We start from the raw sequence: 27,776 nt of genomic DNA, 5'->3' as shown, positions 1-27,776 counted from the left end.
CTTTTCAGGAATCTCTTAAGGAGAAGAGTGGCATCAACATTCTTCTCTGGTTCCCAAGACCTCTCCTCAGGACCGAACCCCTTCCAATCTACCAAATAGTAGGTCCTACCTCGGATCCGTTTCTTATCAAGGGTAGCCTTAACCTCAAATGAATCGCCATCACAGATACGTGGAAGGAGTTGGGGATATCTAGAGTGGGCGGCATCCTTAACGTCTACGATACCTTGTTGATCCGCACTCAAAGGAACCGATTAAGTGGGGACCCAACTTGTAGGGTGGCATCTTAAGGCGTACGTATCTACAAAAAAAGCCATACCTTGTCTCCAGGCTGGAAGGAAGGACAATCTAGGTGTCTCTTGTCCGCGTGTCTCTTCATACAGTTGGAGGGCTGCTCTAGAGCGGACTTGGTCTCTGCCCAGATATCGGAGGACCTCACAAGGGTATCAGCTGCTGGAGGAACACATCACAGGGCATGGAGCTTTGGGTTGCTGCCCATAAACCACATGGAACGGAGACTTGGCAGAGGACTCACTCACATGGTTGTTGTAGGAAAACTAAGCCCACGGAAGAAGCTTGACTCAGTCACTGTGGTGCTCATCGATGAAATGACGGAAGTAGTCAGGACTTGGTTAACGCATTCCACTTGGCCATTGGCCTGCTGATGGTAGGCAGATAAAAAATCCAAAGTGACATCCAGCATCTTGCAGATATCTCTCTAGAACCATGCCGTGAACTGGACCACTCTATCAGACACTATGTGGTGAGGTGGAGAGGAAGACTGTGTAGCTGGAAGATATGCTGGATGAATTGTTCATCGAGAACTGGGTGAGCAGCAAAAAATAGGCCATCTTAGAAATTTTGTGTACTACGACCCAGATGACGGTGTACCCAGAAGATCTCGGTAGGTCCATTATAAAGTCCATCCCGATGTGTTTCCATGGAGCAGATGACACTGGTAAAGGAAGCAGAGGACCAGCAGGAAGCGTCTTTGGCGTCTTATTCTGAGCACAAGAGGGACAAGATTAAACAAATTCCAGAACGTCCCATCGTAGCTTAGGCCACAAATAATGTCGAGAGATCAGCTGCAAGGGCTTTTTCTGACTGACATGACCCTCCAGTCCGGAGGTATGACCCAACCAAAGGACTTGTTCTCTATCTGCCTCTGCGACACACGTCTTACCGAGGGGAATTTGATGTACGTCAACTGGGGCTACCATCAGCATGGAAGGTTCTATGATATGCTGAGGCTCCTCCTCCTGGTCCACTGACAGAAACAACTGAGACATCGCATCAGCATTGACGTTCTTCGCAGCAGGACAGAAGTACAGGACAAAGTTGAAGCGGGCAAAGAACAGCGACCACCGGTCCTGTTGTGGGTGCAATCTCTGAGTTGACTGGAGGTAGGACAGGTTCTTGTGGTCAGTGTAGATGATGACTGGATGCATTGACCCCTCCAGCAGGTATCGCCACTCTTCCAGGGCTAACTTGATTGCCAGCAACTCTCGGTCACTGGAAAAAAAACCGCAGGTTACTCTTAACCTTGGTTGTCTTCTGTGTAAGAACTGCACCGTCTTCCGAGGAAGAGGCGTCTACCTCCAAGATAAACTGCTTTCTTGTCTCAGGTCTATGCAGAGCAGGAGCAGACTCAAAGGCCCGCTTGAACGATAGGATGGAATCTTCCACCTCCAAGGTCCATATCTTAGGATTTTCCCCTTTGCTGGTGAGAGCTGAGATGGGACGGACCAGAGCTCAAAAGTGCTGGATGAACTACCTGTAATAATTGGCAAAGCTCAGAAACCGCTGGATAGCCTTCAGCCCGTCCAGACAGGGCCACTTCAGTACAGCCAATACCTTGTCCGGATCCATCTTCAGGCCGGTATTGGAGACTATGTAGGCTAGGAAAGGCAGCAAGTCTGCTTGAGCACTTCACAAGTTTGGCATAGAAGCGGTTATCCCTCAACCTCTGAAAAACCAGACAAACATTCCTCTGGTGGGTAGGCAGGTTTGGAGAAAAGATGAGGATATCATCCACATATATTACCACACAGGTGTAGAGAAGGTCTCGGAATATGTCATTAACGAATTCTTGGAAGACCACAAAGGCATTACTAAACCCGAACGGCATCACTAGATACTCGTAGTGCCCATCAAAAGTGTTAAAGGCCATCTTCCATTCGTCACCTGACTGGATCCACACTAGATTATATGCTCTCGGAGATGAAGCTTAGAAAAGATCCTGGAGCCTCAAAGTTGGTCAAACAGTTCAGGGATAAGTGGAAGCGAATAACTATGTTTCACCATTATTTTATTCAGCCTTCGATAGTGAATACAAGGCCGAGGAGACCCGTTCTTTTTCTTAACAAAGAAGAAACCCGCACTGGTGGGAGGACTTTTGGATGAAGGCTCGGATCAGGTTCTCCTTAACATATTCAGTCATGGCTTGGGTCTCTGCCTGCGACAGGGGGTAGATACACCCTCAAAGAGGGGTTAACCTGGGAAGGAGGTCAATGGGACAGTCATAGGATCTATGTGACAGCAGTGTTTCAGCCTTCTTCTTGTCAAAGACGTCGTCATAGGGCCAGTAGGTGAATTTTATGCCCGGAAGATTAGCTGGCAATGCTGGTGGGTGAGAAGGACAGACCGGGATCAGGCACTCATCATAGCAATGTGCCCCCATCGGAGTATATCTCCTGAGTCCAATACCGGCTTGTGTGACCGACGCCACGGTAACTCCAACAGCAGGTCATGAGCCATCCCTGGGAGCACATGAAAAGCAAACTTTTATGAGTGCAACAACAATCCCACTCGCATTTCTAGGGTCTCGGTGACAAACCAAGTGGGCTTAGAAAGAGTCCTCCCATCCACGGAGGATAGGGATGGGAATAAGAAGACACCGGACTGGAATCTGATGAAGATCTACAGACTGCTGGATAAAGTTCCTGGCAGAGCTGGAATGCAGGAATGCACGCTCCATAAACTGGTTGAAACCACAGAATAGGGATACTGGGACATGGAGAAATGAAGAGGACTTATCATGACCTAAGGTGGCCTCTCCAACGGACCCTAGGCTCGGTAGTTTCCCGGCTTCACAGGGCAATCCTGAATCAGGTGCTTGACACTTCCACAGTAGAAGCATCCACCTGCCACTTGCCAGGTCTCCTGTTGTTGCCTGGCCTCTGTAATGTGGTCCACTTCCATGGGGTCGTGCGGGGTAGCGGTCCTGGTGGGGGGAGGCAGTATTGGTTGCTGAAAGGTGGGTGCCAAATGCGTGGTTCTCTTCTCCCTCTCACTAGAGACCTCTCTGGTACGCTCATGGAAGCGTAGGTCAACACAGGTTGCCAAGAAAATCAGGTAATCTAGGATGGAAGGCACCTTCTGGCTGGCCAGTTCATCCTTAATTCTTCCAGACAGTCACTCCCATAAGGCGGCCACCAATGCCTTATTTTTCCACCCGAGTTTAGAGGACAGGGTGCAAAAGTTGATAGCGTACTGCCCAACCATGATTTTCCCCTTGCGGACTCCAATGAGTAACGAGACAGTAGAGGCATGGCGTCCTATCGAAAACCTTGCGGAAGGTGGTTAGAAAGGTGGGCAGTTGATGGATGTCACTCTTCTCCCTTAGGGGATTAAACCATGCCAGGGTGTCTCCAGTCAGATGACGAACGCCACTTTGGAGCAATTGGTCACCAGTTGCTGAGACGAGAGCTCAAAATGCAAGGAGCACTGGTTCAAAAAACCACGGCATAAGTTTGGATCATCTCCATACATTGGTGGAGAGGCCAGGCAAGATAGGGACAGACATGCTGTTGGCTTCACTGGGTAAGGGTTTGCAGAGGGTTGTGGATTCTGTGATGGCCGACTAAATGAATATACCTGCAGACCATGCTGTGCGCTCTGATTCTAAGCATCCTGGCAATGCGTGTCTGTGTGCAGGGAGCTGCTGAATGATGCTGCTGCTGAGGGCAGACTCCTCTGCTATTATAAACCAGAGGGCTCTTGCAATACTTTGTGTGAGAACCGTGTGCATTGAACTGCGGGGAACTCATCAGTTCGCCGAAGTTCATTGCCGCAGGCTCTCGAGATACTTGGTGTGAGACGTGCCATGGGCACTGACTTCTGGTGAACTCATGACATCACTGCTCGTCCCTGCCCGCAGTGGCTCATACACTACTGTGTGACCCGCTGCTGTGACCTTGGGTAAGCTTATGAGGTAATCTCAGTTCACAGCCGTGGTTCTCACACAGAACAGTGTGTGGGGATGCAGAGGCTGCTCTCCCAGCCAATGAGAAACTATCTGTTCTTCATTAACTGAGACAGTGAGTCTTGGAATGTTGTGGAATCCCCTTATTGATTATGGCGGACCATGGATTAGGGTTTTTGCAAGGAAATAAATTGGTGAATTAGGGTGTCTTTTTTTTTTCTTTAATTATCTTCTGTTTTTACATCTTTCAGATTTGCTTTTGGGGAACATCGCTATGGATTACGGCAGACTGTTTTCTTGCAAATAATTTTTTATAAATTGGTGAATCTGGACTCAAGTCGAGGGTTGATTGTTCCAATAAAATATTTTTCTATTATCCAGTATTGGATTGGTAATGGGGGTGAACGTGTCGCCAATGCGTGTGAAAACGGACACCACACAATTAGGAGACATGGAGGTGTGAAGGAGGCCTAAGAGACACTTCCTGCGGTGAAAAACAGCAAGAGGACTCGATCGTGAGGGGATCTGACCTGGGACTCCATCCAGACGTAGGCATGTTCCCATTCTGGATGTCAGACTCATAGTGTACATGGCAAGAATGCATTAGAGGGGTATTCCCATCTCCAAGATCCTATCCTAATATGTAGTAGGCATAATAATAATATTAGCAAACACCTCCAATTAGAAATGTAGCATAGTTCTCCTCATATAGCCATGTCTCTTACCTCATGTACATGGCATTTTAGCCTAGGTATCCATGGTTACAACCACGAACATCTAACTGTCACTAGAGGAGTGGACGTAACCATGGATACCTAGGCTAAAATGCCTTGTTCTTCAAGAAAGAGACATGGCTATATAAGAAGAACTAGATTACATTTCTAATGGAAGGTATTTGCTAATATTATTATAATTATACCTACTATATATTGGGGTAGGATCTTGGAGATGGGAATACCGGATTGTGTATTTCTGCATATCTATGGGATACAGCGTCTGTGTCTTGTTATGGTGATCTTATTTTATATATACCGGTAGCTATTGGGTTGCTGCAGACTGACATCGACTGCATATGATATTGTATTATTTTTGATCCCCAGGACTAATGTATACCTGATTGAGTTCTTATATGACTGCGTATGTTGTATTACGTACTAAGTTATCCTCTGTCATGAATGTATAACATGTCAAGTCCTTAAATCTGATGAAGCATTGGGACCAGGTACGACTGGGCATTGACATAGGGGGTTAGACTGCACCTTTATACCACAAGTGATCATGAATTTGAAGATGACATGTTTTTTTCTGCAATTGGATGGTTGTTCATTTCAATGAATACTTGCAGTCACGGACGGTTTAATTGTATATTAATTTATCACCATTGCAAGATAAGACGGCACATACTTTCCTTGTATGTATTTTTGATGTATATGCTTTCACATGAATTTGTGACCCCAAAAATACCTTTATAAAGTCTCCCACCCTGTTTATAAAATTGTCCGATCTGGTCTGACGGGTGTCCTAATCTGCGCCGCCTGTTCCTTCTTTCACCTTCCTCCTACACTGATTGACGTGGATGACGCCTCGGACGCCATCGATGCAGGCAGGCAAAATCTCCATATTCCCGGCTCGCGCACAGGTGAGTTCTCTGCACAGGCGCAAGATTTTACCCGGCAATGTGTATGAAGTGGGTGACGTCATCCACATCATGGGGCAAAATCTCGTACCTGTACAGTGAACTCGCCAGTTTGTGCAGGCGCACCTATGTTTTCAGCTCTGCCCGCAACAGGGCAAAGCGAAGAGTGCCTGCACAAGCCAAGAATATGAAGATTTTACCCGCCTACGTGGATGGCATCCGAGGCGTCATCTATATCAATCAGCACAGAATGAGTGAGAAAAGAGGGACAGGAGGCGCAGATTCGGACGCCCCTCAGACGAGACAGGGCGGGAGATTTTATACAGATATTTTTGGGGTCTACAGTGGGGGTCGGGGGTAACATGCACCTTCATGAAATGCAGCACAGGTTCTGCTTAAAGGGAACCTGTCACTACTTTTTTGGCATATAAGCTGCGGCCACCACCACCGGGCTCTTATATACAGCATTCTAACATGCTGTATATAAGAGGCCAGGCTGCTGTGAGAACTTAAAAAAACACTTCATAATACTTACCTAACGGTTGCGCGTTTGGCCATATGGGCGTCTCCGTTCTCCGGTGCCGCCTCTTTTGGCCATCTTTGACCTTCTTCTCTAGCCGCGGTGCATGACGCATCTGATGTCATCCACACTCGCCAGCATTCAGGTCCTGAGCAAAGTATTGTAGTGCGCCTGCGCATGACCGGCGAGTGTGTATGACGTAGACGCGTCATGCACACAGGCTTCAGAAAGAGGACGAAGATGGCCAAAAGAGGAGGCGCCGGAATCAAACAACGGAGACGCCCATATGGCCAACCGCGCAACTGTTAGGTAAGTATTATTAAGTGTTTTTTTCTGCTCTCACAGCGGCCTGGGCTCTTATATACAGCATGTTAGAATGCTGTATATAAGAGCCCGGTGGTGATGGCTGCAGCTTATAAGGCAAAAAAGTGGTGACAGGTTCCCTTTAAGGTGCTAGTTTTAGTCTGGAAGGCCAAAATCTGGTGACTGGATCCCTTTAATATTGGTGTGTGTAATTTTTTTGTCCATATGAATATCTATGGAGAGTCCCTCCTATAATGGATATAATGAAATGTACCTTTATTTTTCCTAAATACTCCAATTTTTTTTCTGGATACGATGTACTGAATTGTTATTAGACCTAATGCCGAGATTTCTCTTACTGGCCCTAAATACAATTTAGTTAATTAATATCTGGACTTTGACGTGATACTGAGAAGAACAAAGGGTTAACATGAACTTTTACAGGCAGCAGGACTCTGCCAGCAAGGATACTGATTAACACCTGAGAATTCACTAATGGGCTCCCAGTAGGATCCAGAGGGACAGAGACATGAATATCGCAAGAATTTGAGAGTATATATGGTGCGTTTCCTTCCATTATTGTATAAACTATGAATAAGGCTCTGCATAGCTGAAACGCGTTGGTTTCTTCATCCTAATATTTTATACATACCTGTTACAGGGTGTGATGGGATAACCGGGGACCAGGGCTCCTATACTGGCCCTCAGGCTAGGGGGGCCCTAGTTCTCCCTGATCCTAGAGATACATCTGATGGTGACGATATCTGGGCCTCCTTCCTAGCCCTGCTCATGTACAGCCCTAATCTAATACCCCCTCTACCTCACCCCAGGGAAGGGCCAGGACAGGAGTGGTAGAATCCACAAATATGGACAAACAGGGGACACCAAAACACGTTCACTCAGCATGCTCACACAGAGGTATTAAACAATAAGAGATAAGGAGGAAAATAACAGGGGGGAAACAAGGAGATGACGAGAGAACATCACAACTACACGCACAAAGCACACAATTACCAGCAGGACTGCGATACAACAGCACACAGACCGGTGTAGCAAAAGCTATTTTCGACATAGGATAACAGATTCCTCCATCTTAAAAAGGCAGGGAGTAGCTGTGATAGGTCTTCCCACATGTGATCCCAGAGGTAAGCAGCAGGCCAGTAGGAATTAACTCGTGCCAGCCTGATCACAAATGAACAAACAGCTAGGCGATACCCGAGCCTACCTATGTAATTCAGACGAGTCTGGCGTGTGAACAGCGTCTGATGCTGCCATGATACCCAGCGAGTTATGCGACAAACCCCGTGTGACAACATTCTTGGATTGTCTGACCAACGGATTCATTTTACTTTAGCATCCTCTATGGTGGTCAAGTTCCTATTTCGCTGGATGTCCAGTCTTTTAATTGATATACATACCATGGCAAGGTGTATCCGTGCGATCTACAGGAACTGGGTGAATTGGGTCAGCTGACATTTCCTTCCTTTGTTGCATGATATTTTTGAGAGGGGTAGCATTGGGGGATATTTTGTAGAACGGCAGTTGGGGGGATAATTTGGGCAAGGGCAGTGTGGAGGGATATTTTGCAAAGGTGCAGTGTGTGGGGGGATATTTTAGAGCAGGGCAGTATGGGAGGATATTTTTGAGGCACAATAGGGGGATATTTTGCATAGAAGCATTGTGGGGGGATAGTTTGGAGAGGAGCAATATGAGAATATTTTGAAGAAGGGCAATGTGGGGAGATATTTTGCAGAAGGACAGTCTGTGGGGGATATTTTGGAGAAGGGCAGTCTGTGGGGGATATTTTGGAGAAGGGCAGTCTGGAAGACATTTTGCAGATGGGCAGTGGTAGGGATATTTTGCATGGGAACATTGTGGGTAGGAATTTTTTGGAGAGGAACACTATGAGTGGATATTTTAGAAAAGGGCAGTATGTGTGTGGGGGGAAATATTTTGTGCAGGAATCACAGCAATTATTTTTTCAGAGGTGCAGCAAGGAAGATATTTTTATTTATGGGGCAGTATAATGATACTTTTATTTTTAAGTACATCATGTCAGGAAGTGCTGCTGACGAGGCAGAAGAGAGAAGACTGTGAGATAAGCTCTGTGCGTAAAATCTCACAAGGATGACTATATTACATGGAGACAAAAAGGATGGGAATAACTTCAACTAGAAAAGATGTATAAAGTATCCATAAGGTACTGAATGTGAATGTTTATTTGTGATCCTTCCTGCGTCTCATCAGTGTTGTGGTTCCTGTGTGGTCCGTAGTATGATGAAGGCTGTTAACAGCAAATCCCAGTATCTCCTTACAGTTGTTAAAGACAAAATGGGAGTAGTAGGTTCATGCCATAAAATTGTATATGGAGAAATTGATCATTATACTAACTTTGGTGATTTATTCATGCACAGAAATATGGTTCTGGTGCTGCGTTCATGTATTGATGGTGGTTCTGATCTTGTACAGATGTAGCAATCCAAAATGTGGTTCATGGCTATGCTAAAGCTTATAGTCCTCAAACGTTTAAAGTTTTAAGATTATGAGGAGGATTTTAGGAGATTGCCCTCAGTTTCTGCTCCTAAAACTCAGTGTAAGTCAATGCATGTTCTCACTTTTTTTGGAGCAGAATATCTCTAAATCCTCCTCAAATACTCAAAACCTGGTTCAGGTGATGTATTCATGTAAGTGCCAGAGAAGGGCAGTCGTGGGCGAGGGTCATGGCAGACCTTAAACCCACCCACGGGGCAGAGTGGAGGAGGTGTTATGTGGTGTGGAGGTGGAACCTGCTGACTGCTACCGTTCGTCTTCTGGGTCCTATTCACTCCAACGGGTCTTGAGCCCCGCTCGGTCAGGAAGGAGACATTCACTGGGTAACATTTGCTTCACTTTACTAAACAGCTTGCAGGCAGACAGTTTCAAACGGTTTACAGCAGACTTGTCATAATTATCTTTCAAGTACATTAACTCCAACATCCAGCTCGGCTTTGCAGGGACGTCCGTAATGGGGCAACTTATCCTCACGCTTTGGACCCATTTCCCCAGCATGGTGGTGGATCACACAGCTCAGCTCACAGACAGTTGGACTCACTTGATGCCCACCGCCGCAACTGCTTTCCCTCAGATACTGGCAGATAACGCCTAAGGTAGGAGCGTCCCATTTTCTCCTTACGTCTCCATAACACTCTGGAATTATGTCCTGCTGCAATAGAGCCCCTTCTAATAGCTTTGCTTCTCTCCTTCTTCTTTGTGTCCTGTCACTGTAGCAGGGACCAGGGGATGGCGAAGGTTTGGGCTTCCTTCCACATTGAATACAGTCCCTGCCACCTTCACCCTTCTGTACTCCACTCTGCTTCTTCTGTCACTCTTGAACTTCTCGCTCTTGTTCTGTTCTGTTTACCCATCTGCTAGTGATGTGTCAGTCGCGAACGATCCGACACAAAGATCCGTTTACCTGCTGTGACTGACAGGAGTCGGATCCCCACTGAGAGCCACTGAATTCTCTAAACGGCTCTCACTGGGCGTAAAAGTCAGGTGTTCAGTGGAAGAAACCACGCCCATCTGAACTAAATCCCGCCCACGAAACAATTTAATTGGTCTGTTGTAAGTGAGCGGTGTTTAGCCGTGAGTGGGCGGGGTTTCTGAAGCGTTAATATAATCTTAACTATGCGTTCACACAGGGATCCATGATCGATCTGAAAGAGTCGGCTCTTTTTGGTGACCGGAGCCATGGGAAACCGGATCACCAAAAAGAGCCGTACTGCCCATCACTACTATCTGCCTGAACCAGGAAGTTCCTTCCCCTATATCTCCTCCTGTGCTGATGAGCAATCCTCTCAATTAACTCCTGCTGCACCGTCATCTCCCAGTCCATCCCTTCTCTCTGAGGGATCCAGGACCCATGGCCTCTGGTGGCAGCCAACCGTATTACAGGATGAAAAATACACATTAATACAAGGCAGTTAAAACAAATACCGTGTTTTTCCTAAAATAAGCCCGCCCCCAAAAATAAGCCCTAGCAGGTATTTTAAAGTATTTTCAGAGCAAGGCTTCAATAAGCCCTCCCCTGAAAATAAGCCCTAGTCGCGGTTCAATAATGAAGTGTCCATACAGCTAAAAAAGTTAAAGATACTGCAGGACACTTCATTATAGAAAGCGGGCACCCTGCAATCACACTGACTAGACGCTGAACAGCAGGACTTGTACCGATTGCACCCCCGCACACATCACATCACACAAACAATCACACATAACATCACACACACAATCACCCTTCAGATCGCTCACGCACACTCACCATATCCAGCGATACCGATCCTGAGAAGCTGTGCGGTGGAGCGCAAGGACCTGGGACACATGACTTCCTCCCATCCCTGCGGCCAGGGTAGATGCTAGAATATACAGGCTCTTGACAGGTATAACCTAACGGATGCACTCTGTACCGCTGGATGGAGAGAGAGTGTGTGTGTGTGTGAGAATGAGTGTCTGTGTTATCAGTATGTGTGTGTCCGTCCAGCAGCAGGAGGCAGCATGCAGCATACTTGCTGGTGGCGGCTGCCGGAGATCACAGGGAGGACTTCGGAGTCACTCAGCCGTCCGGGGTCTGGTATGTATGAGTCTCCTGGGAAGGTGGGGGGTGTCTGTTTTTTTTGGGGGGGGGGTAAACTTACCCCCAACCGTGGTTCTCCAAGAATAAGACCTCCTCCAAAAATAAGCCCTAGCGCTTTTTTGGGGGCAAAAAAAGTATAAGACTGTGTTATTTTTGAAAAAACACGGTACAATACAATGTCATTCCAACAATCACCACAGGGAAGTGGGAGCACTGGTTACCCTATTACCGCTTTAAATGTTTTGCAGTTCTTGAGATTGGATCATTTTGGCAATGCAGCCCTTGAACCAAAAAACGTTGTGCAAGCCTGTTGAAGAGAAATGTTGTGATATGTATCCATAAGCTAGGACTTCAGTAGATCCTTCAAGTGGCAGAGGCTGAAGGCCCTGTCACACACAGAGATAAATCTTTGGCAGATCTGTGGTTACAGTGAAATCATGGACATATTGTTCCATTTGTACACAGCCACAAACCTGGAACTGATTGTCCACAATTTCACTGCAACCACAGATCTGCCAAAGATTTATCTCTGTGTGTGACAGGGCCTTTAAGTCATCCATAACTTTAAAGGCCAATAGGCAACATTGTAAAGTTAGTCTCCATTTTTACAGCCATTGCAGTGTGCAGGGAGGATTAGTGGTATTGGTACATAATGAGGTTATTGGTTATTAACCTACCTGCAGCATTTTGTACTAATTAAAGGCAATGTATTGCTTTACCTGGGAAGCCTACATACAGTCATATGAAAAAGTTTGGGCACCCCTATTAATGTTAACCTTTTTTTCTTTATAACAATTTGGGTTTTTGCAACAGCTATTTCAGTTTCATTTATCTAATAACTGATGGACTGAGTAATATTTCTGGATTGAAATGAGGTTTATTGTACTAACAGAAAATGTGCAATCCGCATTTAAACTAAATTTGACAGGTGCATAAGTATGGGCACCCTTAACAATTTCTTGATTTGAACACTCCTAACTACTTTTTACTGACTTACTAAAGCACTAAATTGGTTTTGTAACCTCATTGAGCTTTGAACTTCATAGGCAGGTGTATCCAATCATGAGAAAAGGTATTTAAGGTGGCCATTTGCAAGTTGTTCTCCTATTTGAATCTCCTATGAAGAGTGGCATCATGGGCTCCTCAAAACAACTCTCAAATGATCTGAAAACAAAGATTATTCAACATAGTTGTTCAGGGGAAGGATACAAAAAGTTGTCTCAGAGATTTAAACGGTCAGTTTCCACTGTGAGGAACATAGTAAGGAAATGGAAGAACACAGGTACAGTTCTTGTTAAGCCCAGAAGTGGCAGGTCAAGAAAAATATCAGAAAGGCAGAGAAGAAGAATGGTGAGAACAGTCAAGGACAATCCACAGACCACCTCCAAAGACCTGCAGCTTCATCTTGCTGCAGATGGTGTCAATGTGCATCGGTCAACAATACAGCGCACTTTGCACAAGGAGAAGCTGTATGGGAGAGTGATGCGAAAGAAGCCGTTTCTGTAAGCACGCCACAAACAGAGTCGCCTGAGATATGCAAAAGCACATTTGGACAAGCCAGTTACATTTTGGAAGAAGGTCCTGTGGACTGATGAAACTAAGATTGAGTTGTTTGGTCATACAAAAAGGCGTTATGCATGGAGGCAAAAAAACACGGCATTCCAAGAAAAGCACTTGCTACCCACAGTAAAATTTGGTGGAGGTTCCATCATGCTTTGGGGCTGTGTGGCCAATGCCGGCATCGGGAATCTTGTTAAAGTTGAGGGTCGCATGGATTCAACTCAGTATCAGCAGATTCTTGACAATAATGTGGAAGAATCAGTGACGAAGTTGAAGTTACGCAGGGGATGTATATTTCAGCAAGACAATGATCCAAAACACCGCTCCAAACCTACTCAGGCATTCATGCAGAGGAACAATTACAATGTTCTGGAATGGCCATCCCAGTCCCCAGACCTGAATATCATTGAAAATCTGTGGGATGATTTGAAGCGTGCTGTCCATGCTCGGCGACAATCAAACTTAACTGAACTGGAATTGTTTTGTAAACAGGAATGGTCAAATATACCTTCATCCAGGAACTCATTAAAAGCTACAGGAAGCGACTAGAGGCTGTGATTTTTGGCAAAAGGAGGATCTACAAAATATAATGTCACTTTTATGTTGAGGTGCCCATACTTTTACACCGGTCAAATTTTGTTTAAATGCGGATTGCACATTTTCTGCCTCATTTCAATCCAGAAATATTACTCAATCCATCAGTTATTAGATATATGAAACTGAAATAGCTGTTGCAAAAACCCAATTTGTTATAAAAAAAAAAGTTAACATTAATAGGGGTGCCCAAACTTTTTCATATGACTGTATAAGACATTACAGTAGTCCTAGGTTACAGGCACGTACCAGCTTATAGGTCTTCTGGTGGAATAAGATGATTCATTTAGACATTGATCTATGATTGAAAAATGAACACTGGATAATGGTTTATACTTGGCGTCAGAGTGACTATTCTATCCCATCAATAACTACAGCCGAACTGCGCCTCTATTCGGAGTTCTGAAGGCCTGTGTGTCCCGTATATTGAGGGGTTTAATTTGAATGTTACCATTTGCTGTTAGGCGCTGACCTTTGGCCAACAGAACCTCCGTTTTATCTGGGTTCAGTTTTAATCAGGTGATTATGCAAGAATTGAATGAGGAATGAGTCAGATCTATTGGGCGTCATTGACACAGCAGTAGTGTGCTAAATACAACTGTGGATTAGTTTACCTTATGGTAGCATATAGACAGTGTACAGATAGCTGGAAATACACACATTGTGTAAGTGACACAGTTCTGCACACAGTTCCAATCTCTAGGGTACGGTTCCACTTGTGTACAGCTTCAGATGAGAGAGCTTCGGAAGCGATATGCTAATGGCTCTGCGAGCGTAAGCCGAGGGTCATGCGAGTGTGATGCGATCTTGTGATGGGGTCACAGGTGCGGAGAAGAGGGAGGGAGCACTGTCTCCCCATCTTCTCTACTGCCTGTCTCTGCATACATCGCACTGCAGTTGGATGACATACAAGTGCAGTGCGATGTTTCAGACGCTCCCATAGACTTGTATGGGGGTGCGTGAGCAGAAAATGCTGCCAAACGAAGCATGCTACAATTCTTTTCTCTTGCCGATATGGCATGAAAAATCAATCGCAGATGGACGCTGCCCCATAGTTTTGCACTGGTGCGAGTGCAGTCCGATGTTTTATCAGATTGCATTCGTCCGTGCAAAACACAAGTGGAACTGAGCCCTTTGCTCCATACATGACGTACCAACGGCACTGCTCCATACACATAGCTCCGCTCTATACACACGGCTCTGCTCCGTACACATACACACAGCTCCGCTCTATACACACAGCTCTGCTCCGTACACGTACACACAGCTCCTCTCTATACACAAGGCTCTGCTCCGTACACGTACACATAGCTCCGCTCACGTACACACAGCTCCGCTCTATACACACGGCTCTGCTCCGTACACGTACACACAGCTCCGCTCTATACACACGGCTCTGCTCCGTACACATACACACAGCTCCGCTCTATACACACAGCTCTGCTCCGTACACGTACACACAGCTCCTCTCTATACACAAGGCTCTGCTCCGTACACGTACACACAGCTCCGCTCTATACACACGGCTCTGCTCCGTACACGTACACACAGCTCCGCTCTATACACACGGCTCTGCTCCGTACACGTACACACAGCTCCGCTCTATACACACGGCTCTGCTCCGTACACGTACACACAGCTCCGCTCTATACACACGGCTCTGCTCCGTACACGTACACACAGCTCTGCTCTATACACACGGCTCTGCTCCGTACACGTACACACAGCTCTGCTCTATACACACGGCTCTGCTCCGTACACGTACATAAAGCTCCGCTCTATACACACAACTCTGCTCCGTACACGTACACACAGCTCTGCTCTATACACACGGCTCTGCTCCATACACACAGCTCCGCTATCTACACACGGCTCTGCTCCGTACACGTACACACAGCTCCGCTCTATACACACAGCTCTGCTCCGTACATGTACACACAGCTCCGCTCTCTACACACGGCTCTGCTACGTACACACAGCTCCGCTCTCTACACACGGCTCTGCTCCATACACGTACACACAGCTCCGCTCTCTACACACGGCTCTGCTCCGTACACACAGCTCCGCTCTATACACACGGCTCTGCTCCGTACACGTACACACAGCTCCGCTCTATACACACGGCTCTGCTCCTTACACGTACACACAGCTCCGCTCTATACACACGGCTCTGCTCTATACACACGGCTCTGCTCCGTACACGTACACACAGCTCCACTCTATACACACGGCTCTGCTCCGTACACGTACACACAGCTCCGCTCTCTACACACGGCTCTGCTCCGTACACGTACACACAGCTCCGCTCTCTACAAAAGGCTCTGCTCCGTACATGTACACACAGCTCCGCTCTCTACACACGGCTCTGCTACGTACACACAGCTCCGCTCTATACACACGGCTCTGCTCCGTACACGTACACACAGCTCCGCTCTATACACACGGCTCTGCTCTATACACACGGCTCTGCTCCGTACACGTACACACAGCTCCGCTCTATACACACGGCTCTGCTCCGTACACGTACACACAGCTCCGCTCTCTACACACGGCTCTGCTCCGTACACGTACACACAGCTCCACTCTATACACACGTCTCTGCTCCGTACACGTACACACAGCTCCGCTCTCTACAAAAGGCTCTGCTCCGTACATGTACACACAGCTCCGCTCTCTACACACGGCTCTGCTACGTACACACAGCTCCGCTATCTACACACGGCTCTGCTCCGTACACGTACACACAGCTCCGCTCTATACACACAGCTCTGCTCCGTACACGTACACACAGCTCCGCTCTCTACACACGGCTCTGCTCCGTACACACAGCTCCGCTCTCTACACACGGCTCTGCTCCGTACACACAGCTCCGCTCTATACACACGGCTCTGCTCCGTACACGTACACACAGCTCCGCTCTATACACACGGCTCTGCTCCGTACACGTACACACAGCTCCGCTCTATACACACGGCTCTGCTCCGTACACGTACACACAGCTCCGCTCTATACACACGGCTCTGTTCTATACACACGGCTCTGCTCCGTACACGTACACACAGCTCCGCTCTATACACAAGGCTCTGCTCCGTACACGTACACACAGCTCCGCTCTATACACACGGCTCTGTTCTATACACACGGCTCTGCTCCGTACACGTACACACAGCTCCGCTCTATACACAAGGCTCTGCTCCGTACACGTACACACAGCTCCGCTCTATACACACGGCTCTGTTCTATACACACGGCTCTGCTCCGTACACGTACACACAGCTCCGCTCTATACACAAGGCTCTGCTCCGTACACGTCGTACGCAGACAACTCTGCTCCGTACACACATGGCTCCGCTCTGTACATGTCACACACAAAACTTGGCTCCGTATACCTCGTACACACACGGCTCTGCTACATCCACACTGTACATCCCCCCCTGACCCCACATAAACCACCTCATCCAGCACAGCAGAGTCCTGCACACAGAGAAGCTGATCACGTGATCCAAGACTCCTCCTCTCCATGTGACATCATCACAGGTCCTGTAACCACAGAACAGCCGTCTAGCACTTTGAGCACGCCCCTATCACGTGACAGAAATGACGTCACACCTGTCAGTAGCCCATACACTCTAGCATCTACCGTTTATCCAGTGAGCGGCTTTGCAGGTAGAGGTATGTCTCTGTTACTGGGCGCAGGGGGCATTAACACTTTCACTACCTTTTGTTTTTTGTCCTTTCGGTTTTTATGCCCGTTCTTCCAAAAGTCAACTTGTTTCCCTCTACAGCCATACGTGGTCTTGTTTTTATGACAGGACAGGTTGTAGTTTTGAATGACTCCATTCATTTTACCATAGAATGTATTAAATAAAATCAATTCCAACTGTGGGGAAATAGAGAAAAATATAAAATTCCACCTTTTTTTGTGGCATTCATTGTATGGGTCAATGGGTTAAAACGACCTGGGAACCTGATTCTACAGGTCAGTACGATTACGGCAAAGTCAAACTGCATTTGTTTCTTAAAGGGGTGTTTCCATCTCCAAGATGCTATCCCAATATATAGTAGGTGTGATAATAATAATAATAATAATAGCAAAGACCTCCAATTAGAAATGTAGTATAATTCTCCCGATATAGCTTTGTCTCTTACTTCATGTGCAGGGCATTGCAGGACCTTAGGTATCCATGGTTTACGAAAACAAACAACTATCTAAGGCCTGTTTCACACATCAGTGAAAAACAGATGTTTTTCACTGACGTGTTAAAAACGCATATGTCACTCCGTGTGCTGTGATTCACCGCACACGTGTGTTCTCCTTGTGCTATCTGTGATAGAAGATTGCACATGGAGATAAACTCACCTGTCCCCGCTCCTGCTGTCCGTGGTGCTGAAGTCTCCCGACTGCGGTCTCCTGTTTCCCCTCTGCAGCTACTTCCGGGTCGGCTGCTCCGTGCATAACTGCATATGCATGAGAATAATTAGCTGGGCTGGAAGCAGCAGACAGCAGCGGCCGGAGACAGCGTCGCTGGAAAAGGCGAGTTTAAAATGTTTTTTATTTTCAATATCCGTGTTTTTCTGGTACGTGTTTCATGGATCACACCATAGTGTGGTCCGTGGGACATCAGTGATGCCAGAAAAAAAATGGACATGTTTCCATGCGGAAATCACAACCACGCGTGTACGCCGCACGGAGACACAGTCAGTGAAAAATCACTGATGTGTGCACAGACCCATTGATTTTATTGGGTCTGCGTATGTCCATGATTCTGGTACGTATAAAAATGATAACATACGTACCAGAATCACTGACGTGTGAAACAGGCCTAATGTGTGATCATAACCATGGATATTTAAAGGGAACCTGTCATCAGAAATTTAGCTATAAAGCTAAAAGTTCCCCCCTCTGCAGCTCCTGGGCTGCATTCTAGGAAGCTTTCTATAGTTCTTGTGGCCCCTTTTATACCAAAATAAACACTTTGTAAACTTGTACCTTTTCTTATGCAAATTTCTTAAATCTTCCATGGGGGCGGGCTGCCTGGGGTCCGTTGCTGTCCTCCTGCCGATTTATGCCGCCCCCGAACGCTGAATTTCAAAGCTCAGGACGCCGCCCCTGGGTGCCCGTGGTCCCGCGCATGCTGTTCCACTGTAGCGGTGCCGTGCACTGTGTGCACGTGTGACCGCTGGTGACGCTTTGCGCGGGCACGAGGTTATGGGCGGCGCTGTGAGTGTCATCAACAAGTGCCGCCCATAACCTCGTGACCGCACTTTCCCCTATTACTCCAGCGTTATGCGCAAGCGCTCGCTGGCCAGATGACCGGACGTCACCTCTTTCCCATCCTGCTCAGCAGCAGGTGACGTCCGGTCATCTGGCCAGCGAGCGCTTGCGCATAACGCTGGAGTAATAGGGGAAAGTGCGGTCACGAGGTTATGGGCGGCACTTGTTGATGACACTCACAGTGCCGCCCATAACCTCGTGCCCGCGCAAAGCGTCACCAGCGGTCACACGTGCACACAGTGCACGGCACCGCTACAGTGGAACAGCGCATGCGCGGGACCACGGGCACCCAGGGGCGGCGTCCTGAGCTTTGAAATTCAGCGTTCGGGGGCGGCGTAAATCAGCAGAAGGACAGCAACGGACCCCAGGCAGCCCGCCCCCATGGAAGATTTAAGAAATTTGCATAAGAAAAGGTACAAGTTTACAAAGTGTTTATTTTGGTATAAAAGGGGCCACAAGAACTATAGAAAGCTTCCTAGAATGCAGCCCAGGAGCTGCAGAGGGGGGAACTTTTAGCTTTATAGCTAAATTTCTGATGACAGGTTCACTTTAAGATCCTGCAATGCCCTGCACATGAGGAAAGAGACATGGCTATATCGGGAGAACTATGCTACATTTCTAATTGGAGGCATTTGCTAATGTTATTATTATACCTACTACATTCCGGGATAGGATCTTGGAGATGGGAATAACTCTTTTAAGTGGTCCAAAAAAATATTCAGATGTTTATAAAAGTAAATAAATAACAAAATTATTTTTTTTTTCCTTACCATTTTTCGTCAATTGAGTGGAATGAATGTTTGTTTTGTTTTTTTACTTGACAAGCTGACATTTACATTGATTCCATTTTGATATCTCTTAGCATAGCATTTGATAGACGTTTTGATAACTTCTTACAGTATTTTTAAAGAGGTTTTCCGCTACTTTTACATTGATGGCCCATCCATATGATACCACACCCCCCACCAATCAGCTGCTCTTGGCGGCGGCAGCAGGCAGCCAAAAATGCTCAGTTCTGTAGCTGCTCCGTCTTCTGATAGTGGCTGCAACTGGGTCCTGCACATCCGCCTCCTATTTAGATCAGTAGGAGCGGATGTGCAGTACCCGGCCACTATCAGAAGGTGGAGCAGCTCCGGAACTGAGCATTTCCGGCTGCCTGCTGCAGGGGGCAGCTTGGAGAACAGCTGACTGACCGGGGTGCGGTATGGAGGACCCTAGCCGATCTGACATTGATGACCTTTCCTAAGGGGTACTTTGCACACTACGATATCGCAGGTGCGATGTCGGTGGGATCAAATCGAAAGTGACGCACATCCGGCGTCGCTGTCGATATCGTAGTGTGTAAATCCTTTATGATACGATTACCGAGCGCAAAAGTGTACGGTACACATCGGTGTAGTGTACGACATTTTCTACAATGTAGCTGCAGCGACGGTATGATGTTGTTCCTCATTCCTGCGGCAGCACACATCGCTGTGTGAGAAGCCGCAGGAGCGAGGAACATCTCCTACCTGCGTCACCGCGGCTCACGCCGGCTATGCGGAAGGAAGGAGGGGGGCGGGATGTTTACGTCCCGCTCATCTCCGCCCCTCCGCTCCTATTGGCCGCCTGCCGTGTGACGTCGCTGTGACGCCGCACGACCCGCCCCCTTAGTAAGGAGGCGGTTCGCCGGCCAGAGCGACGTCGCAGGGCAGGTGAGTGCATGTGAAGCTGCCGTAGCAATAATGTTCGCTACGGCAGCAATCACAAGATATCGCTGCTGTGACGGGGGCAGGGACTATCACACTCGGCATCGCAAGCATCGGCTTGCGATGTCATAGTGTGCAAAGTACCCCTAAGGATAGACCATCAATGTAGGAGTAGTCTACAACCTCTTTAAGAGGGAAAATGGGGTGATTCAAATCTTATTTTTGTTATTTTTATATATATATATATATATATATATATATATATATATACAGTTAGGTCCAGAAATATTTGGACAGTGACACAAGTTTTGTTATTTTAGCTGTTTACAAAAACATGTTCAGAAATACAATTATATATATAATATGGGCTGAAAGTGCACACTCCCCGCTGCAATATGAGAGTTTTCACATCCAAATCGGAGAAAGGGTTTAGGAATCATAGCTCTGTAATGCATAGCCTCCTCTTTTTCAAGGGACCAAAAGTAATTGGACAAGGGACTCTAAGGGCTGCAATTAACTCTGAAGGCGTCTCCCTCGTTAACCTGTAATCAATGAAGTAGTTAAAAGGTCTGGGGTTGATTACAGGTGTGTGGTTTTGCATTTGGAAGCTGTTGCTGTGACCAGACAACATGCGGTCTAAGGAACTCTCAATTGAGGTGAAGCAGAACATCCCGAGGCTGAAAAAAAAGAAAAAATGCATCAGAGAGATAGCAGACATGCTTGGAGTAGCAAAATCAACAGTCGGGTACATTCTGAGAAAAAAGGAATTGACTGGTGAGCTTGGGAACTCAAAAAGGCCTGGGCGTCCACGGATGACAACAGTGGTGGATGATCGCCGGATACTTTCTTTGGTGAAGAAGAACCCGTTCACAACATCAACTGAAGTCCAGAACACTCTCAGTGAAGTAGGTGTATCTGTCTCTAAGTCAACAGTAAAGAGAAGACTCCATGAAAGTAAATACAAAGGGTTCACATCTAGATGCAAACCATTCATCAATTCCAAAAATAGACAGGCCAGAGTTAAATTTGCTGAAAAACACCTCATGAAGCCAGCTCAATTCTGGAAAAGTATTCTATGGACAGATGAGACAAAGATCAACCTGTACCAGAATGATGGGAAGAAAATAGTTTGGAGAAGAAAGGGAACGGCACATGATCCAAGGCACACCACATCCTCTGTAAAACATGGTAGAGGCAACGTGATGGCATGGGCATGCATGGCTTTCAATGGCACTGGGTCACTTGTGTTTATTGATGACATAACAGCAGACAAGAGTAGCCGGATGAATTCTGAAGTGTACCGGGATATACTTTCAGCCCAGATTCAGCCAAATGCCGCAAAGTTGATCGGACGGCGCTTCATAGTACAGATGGACAATGACCCCAAGCATACATCCAAAGCTACCCAGGAGTTCATGAGTGCAAAAAAGTGGAACATTCTGCAATGGCCAAGTCAATCACCAGATCTTAACCCAATTGAGCATGCATTTCACTTGCTCAAATCCAGACTTAAGACGGAAAGACCCACAAACAAGCAAGACCTGAAGGCTGCAGCTGTAAAGGCCTGGCAAAGCATTAAGAAGGAGGAAACCCAGCGTTTGGTGATGTCCATGGGTTCCAGACTTAAGGCAGTGATTGCCTCCAAAGGATTCGCAACAAAATATTGAAAATAAAAATATTTTGTTTGGGTTTGGTTTATTTGTCCAATTACTTTTGACCTCCTAAAATGTGGAGTGTTTGTAAAGAAATGTGTACAATTCCTACAATTTCTATCAGATATTTTTGTTCAAACCTTCAAATTAAACGTTACAATCTGCACTTGAATTCTGTTGTAGAGGTTTCATTTCAAATCCAATGTGGTGGCATGCAGAGCCCAACTCGCGAAAATTGTGTCACTGTCCAAATATTTTTGGACCTAACTGTATATATATATATATATATATATATATATACAGTACAGACCAAAAGTTTGGACACACAGTTTGATTACTGCTTTGCACACTCTTGGCATTCTCTTGATGAGCTTCAAGAGGTAGTCACCAGAAATGGTCTTCCAACAGTCTTGAAGGAGTTCCCAGAGATGCTTAGCACTTGTTGGCCTTTTTTCCTTCATTCTGCGGTCCAGCTCACCCCAAACCATCTTGATTGGTTCAGGTCTGGTGACTGTGGAGACCAGGTCATCTGGCGTAGCACCCCATCACTCACCTTCTTAGTCAAATAGCCCTTACACAGCCTGGAGGTGTGTTTGGGGTCATTGTCCTGTTGAATAATAAATGATGGTCCAACTAAACGCAAACCAGATGGAATAGCATGCCGCTGCAAGATGCTGTCGTAGCCATGCTGGTTCAGTATGCCTTCAATTTTGAATAAATCCCCAACAGTGTCACCAGCAAAGCACCCCCACACCATCACACCTCCTCCTCCATGCTTCTCAGGGGGAAGAAGGCATGTAGAGTCCATCCGTTTACCTTTTCTGCGTCGCACAAAGACACGGTGGTTGGATCCAAAAATCTCAAATTTGGACTCATCAGATCAAAGCACAGATTTCCACTGGTCTAATGTCCATTCCTTGTGTTTTTTTAGCCCAAACAAGTCTCTTCTGCTTGTTGCCTGTCCTTATCAGTGGTTTCCTAGCAGCTATTTTACCATGAAGGCCTGCTGCACAAAGTCTCCTCTTAACAGTTGTTCTAGAGATGTGTCTGCTGCTAGAACTCTGTGTGGCATTGACCTGATCTCTAATCTGAGCTGCTGTTAACCTGCGATTTCTGAGGCTGGTGACTCGGATAAACTTATCCTCCGCAGCAGAGGTGACTCTTGGTCTTCCTTTCCTGGGGCGGTCCTCATGTGAGCCAGTTGCTTTGTAGCGTTTGATGGTTTTTGCCACTGCACTTGGGGACACTTTCAAAGTTTTCCCAATTTTTCGGACTGACTGACCTTCATTTCTTAAAGTAATGATGGCCACTCGTTTTTCTTTACTTAGCTGCTTTTTTCTTGCCATAATACAAATTCTAACAGTCTATTCAGTGGCACTATCAGCTGTGTATCCACCAGACTTCTGCACAACACAACTGATGGTCCCAACCCCACTTATAAGGCAAGAAATCAAACTTATTAAACCTGACAGGGCACACCTGTGAAGTGAAAACCATTTCCAGTGACTACCTCTTGAAGCTCATCAAGAGAATGCCAAGAGTGTGCAAAGCAGTAATCAAAGCAAAAGGTGGCTACTTTGAAGAACCTAGAATATAAGACATATTTTCAGTTGTTTCACACTTTTTTGTTAAGTATTTCATTCCACATGTGTTAATTCATAGTTTTGATGCCTTCAATGTGAATCTACAATTTTCAGAGTCATGAAAATAAAGAAAATTCTTTGAATGAGAAGGTGTGTCGAAACAATGACAACTATAGGGATCATATCTCATAATGGATAAAAACCACAATAATTGTAGGCCAATTCCTCAGCAACCACCTTAGTATTGTAGGATAATATCCAACTGGCTATTGAAACCCAGTGGTGTACGAGTGCCTAGTTCAAAGATCCATCTACTCTCTCTGGCAAGAACTTTTTATGTAAATCTCATCCTCGCACCAGTTTTTTCACGTGCTCAATACCCATGAAGGAGAAGCCACGTAAATCTCCACCATGCGTTTTAGAGAAGTGCCGGGAGACAATCGATGCTCCAACTAAAGGTAGATTTTTGGCATCAGATAAATGTTTCCGATTTCTGGTTTTAAGAGGATTCATAGTACAACCAACATACTGCAGCCTGCAGGTATCGCAACTGATCAAATAAACAACGTTCTCCGTATTACAATTTATAAAGTATGAAATATTAAATTGTGTTTTATTAGAAAAGACAAGAACGTTTTAGATTTATTTGCAAAGTCGCAGCACCTGCAGACATTGGCTCCGCACTTAAAAAATCTTATCATTTATCTGATGCCAAAAATCTACCTTTAGTTGGAGCATCGATTGTCTCCCGGCACTTCTCTAAAACGCATGGTGGAGATTTACGTGGCTTCTCCTTCATGGGTATTGAGCACGTGAAAAAACTTGTGCGAGGAGCAGATTTACATAAAAAAGTTCTTGCCAGAGAGAGTAGATGGATCTTTGAACTAGGCATTCGTACACCACTGGGATTTAATAGCCGGTTGGATATTATCCTACAATACTAAGGCAATTGCTGAGGAATTTGCATAGAATTATTGTGGTTTTTATCCATTATGAGATATGAGCTCTATTTTTGTCATTGTTACATGTCATTATAAGTATGTATTGTCATGGTGCTAACACGAATTCACGTTAGCAGATGATTTAACCCTTTCTTGTGCTCGCATTGGTTTTAATCAATAACAACTGTTTGCTATTTGCATATTATTTTAAGTGGGGGTGCTATATATATGGCCCCATATACAAATAGCAGACTAGGTTAGTACCGTGAAGAAGGCGGGTGGTACCACCGAAACGCGTAGTACCATCTGCGTTTTTTCCTGCTGTCACTTTCTGTTCCTGTACCTTCTGGGTCAATATATTTTTAATATAATTTGGCAATAAAAATTTTGGAATTTTATACCAGCATCTTGCTTCCATCTAGTCATCGCTGGATCAACATATTTTTCACAAAGTCTTAAGATGGATGGACTCCCAATCCTGATCTGTGCAGGGCTGAAGTAATCAGGTAAGCTGTGGACCCAGGTGACGGACAAACTTGAGCCGACTTTCATTTATCTTTATGGATATATATATATATATATATATATATATATATATACAGTGCCTTGCGAAAGTATTCAGCCCCCTTGAATTTTTCAACCTTTTCCCACACATCATGCTTCAAACATAGTGATAAAAATTGTAATGTTATGGTGAAGAATCAACAACAAGTGGGACACAATTGTGAAGTTGAACGAAATTTATTGCTTATTTTAAACTTTTTTAAAAAATAAATAACTGAAAATTGGGGCGTGCAATATTATTCGTCCCCTTTAAGTTAATACTTTGTAGTGCCACCTTTTGCTGCGATTACAGCTGCAGTCGCTTGGGGTATGTCTCTATCAGTTTTGCACATCGAGAGACTGAAATTCTTGCCCATTCTTCCTTTGCAAATAGCTGGAGCTGAGTGAGGTTGGATGGAGAGCGTTTGTGAACAGCAGTTTTCAGCTCTTTCCACAGATTCTCGATTGGATTCAGGTCTGGACTGTGACTTGGCCATTCTAACACCTGGATATGTTTATTTGTGAACCATTCCATTGTAGATTTTGCTTTATGTTTTGCAGCATTGTCTTGTTGGAAGACAAATCTCCGTCCCAGTCTCAGGTCTTTTGCAGACTCCAACAGGTTTTCTTCAAGAATTGTCCTGTATTTGGTTCCATCCATCTTCCCATCAATTTTAACCATCTTCCCTGTGCCTGCTGAAGAAAAGCAGGCCCAAACCATGATGCTGCCACCACCATGTTTGACAGTGGGGATGGCGTGTTCAGGGTGATGAGCTGTGTTGCTTTTACGCCAAACATATCGTTTGGCATTGTGCCCAAATAGTTCGATTTTAGTTTCATCTGACCAGAGCACCATCTTCCGCATGTTTGGTGTGTCTCCCATGTGGCTTGTGGCAAAATTTAAACAACACTTTTTATGGATATCTTTAAATGGCTTTCTCCTTGCCACGTTTCCATAAAGGCCAGATTTGTGCAATGTACGACTGATTGTTGTCCTATGGACAGACTCTCCCACCTCAGCTGTAGATCTCTGCAGTTTATCCAGAGTGATCATGGGCCTCTTGGCTGCATCTCTAATCAGTCTTCTCCTTGTTTGAGATGAAAGTTTGGATGGACGGCCGGGTCTTGGTAGATTTGCAGTGGTATGATTCTCCTTCCATTTCATTATGATTGCATGCACAGTGCTCCTTGGGATATTTAAAGTTTTGGAAATCTTTTTGTAACCAAATCCAGCTTTAAACTTCTCCACAACAGTATCACGGACCTGCCTGTTGTGTTCCTTTGTCTTCATGATGCTCTCTGTTCTTTACACAGAACACTGAGACTATCACAGAGCAGGTGCATTTATACGGAGACTTGATTGTTGATTACACACAGATGGCGTATATTTATCATCATCAGTCATTTAGGACAACATTGGATCATTCAGAGATCCTCAATGAACTTCTCGAGTGACTTTGCTGCACTGAAAGTAAAGGGGATGAATAATATTGCACTCCCCAATTTTCAGTTATTTATTTTTTAAAAAAATTTAAATTTCATTCAACTTCACAATTGTGTCCCACTTGTTGTTGATTCTTCACCATAAAATTTTTATCTTTATGTTTGAAGCCTGAAATGTGGGAAAGGGTTGAAAAATTCAAGGGGGACGAATACTTTTGTAAGGCACTGTATATATAATTTTTTTTTAATTACTTTTACTTATATTTTTAGTCCCCTAACATACCATGGTGTGTCGCCAGTGTGAAATGTCAATCCAGGAAGAACCCACCGCCCCTCGGAAAGCCAGAAGGCAGGGAGCGGTATGCTTCTTCAGAAAAAAGATGAAACGACCCCTTTAAATAAATTGATGTGGCTTTTGCTTATTTGGAATGCATAGATAATGGCTGAGGTGCCCAATGGAGTGTTGTGTTCAAAACTACTGGAATTAATTTGCGTCTCCGTAATTTTAAGCAAAATTTACCTAGGCCCACTGAAAAGTGTTTCCCCTCCCCTGTATGAATTCCCTTGCTACTAATCTGATTAAACCTTTAAGCTCTGGAAAACATACTAAAGATTTTTATATTTCATTGATGCTATTCTTGGGTACACATGACTTATTGATTAACCATCTAGTTTTAATGTTTCCGCCATTCAAGAGGCACCACAGGTTTTTTTCTGAAAAGGTAAGAAAAGTCTGCTCACACTGTTGTCATTAAAGTCTATCTGACCTAATACTGGAGATACCTTGGGGTGCTGAGATAAGGAAAGAGACGCTGCTGTCCACGCTGTCTTTACGATGGTGAATGGCTGGTTTGACTTCAAGATAGCTTCAGAGCCATGGTGTAGATCTCCAGGTCAGAGTATCTGAGCTTCATTTTGCACATGCTCAGTGGAACCTGTCCTTTTAACATTTTAGGACAGCTTTCTTTGAGGATAACATGGTGGCAGCCATTTTAATACTATGATGATTACCTCCTTAGACAATTTTTTTCCTCCCCTTCTTCCCAAAGCCATTTTTTTTTTATTTTTACATCAACATTGCCATTTGAGTGCTTGTTTTTTTGTAATTGTATCATTACATGGGATTATTTATGATGTGACATCGTCATTTTCTCCCCATTCAGGTCCCTACAATATCAGATCCTCTCAGATCTTCTATATAAGAGAATTTTCCTCATTGACCCATCAA

At 45.4% G+C, this 27,776-nt stretch overlaps 1 protein-coding gene and 1 long non-coding RNA gene across 2 annotated transcripts in view; both read left to right on the top strand.

The window, feature by feature from the left end:
- Positions 1-27,776, top strand: part of LOC142312826 (uncharacterized) — a 240,548-nt gene that overhangs the window by 147,594 nt on the left and 65,178 nt on the right. Inside the window, 1 exon segment of the mRNA XM_075351811.1 lies at positions 1,561-1,720. Within this exon segment, the coding sequence (XP_075207926.1) occupies positions 1,561-1,720 (160 nt within the window).
- Positions 17,045-27,726, top strand: LOC142311926 (uncharacterized). The gene is made up of 3 exons (XR_012754314.1): positions 17,045-17,095; positions 24,985-25,068; positions 27,712-27,726. It is a non-coding gene; the product is annotated as an uncharacterized LOC142311926 (long non-coding RNA).

This window comes from Anomaloglossus baeobatrachus, chromosome 5, assembly GCF_048569485.1.
Source record: "Anomaloglossus baeobatrachus isolate aAnoBae1 chromosome 5, aAnoBae1.hap1, whole genome shotgun sequence".
NCBI lineage: Eukaryota > Metazoa > Chordata > Amphibia > Anura > Aromobatidae > Anomaloglossus > Anomaloglossus baeobatrachus.
Note: the sequence above shows the minus strand (reverse complement) of the source record. Positions and strands in the feature narration are given on the sequence as shown.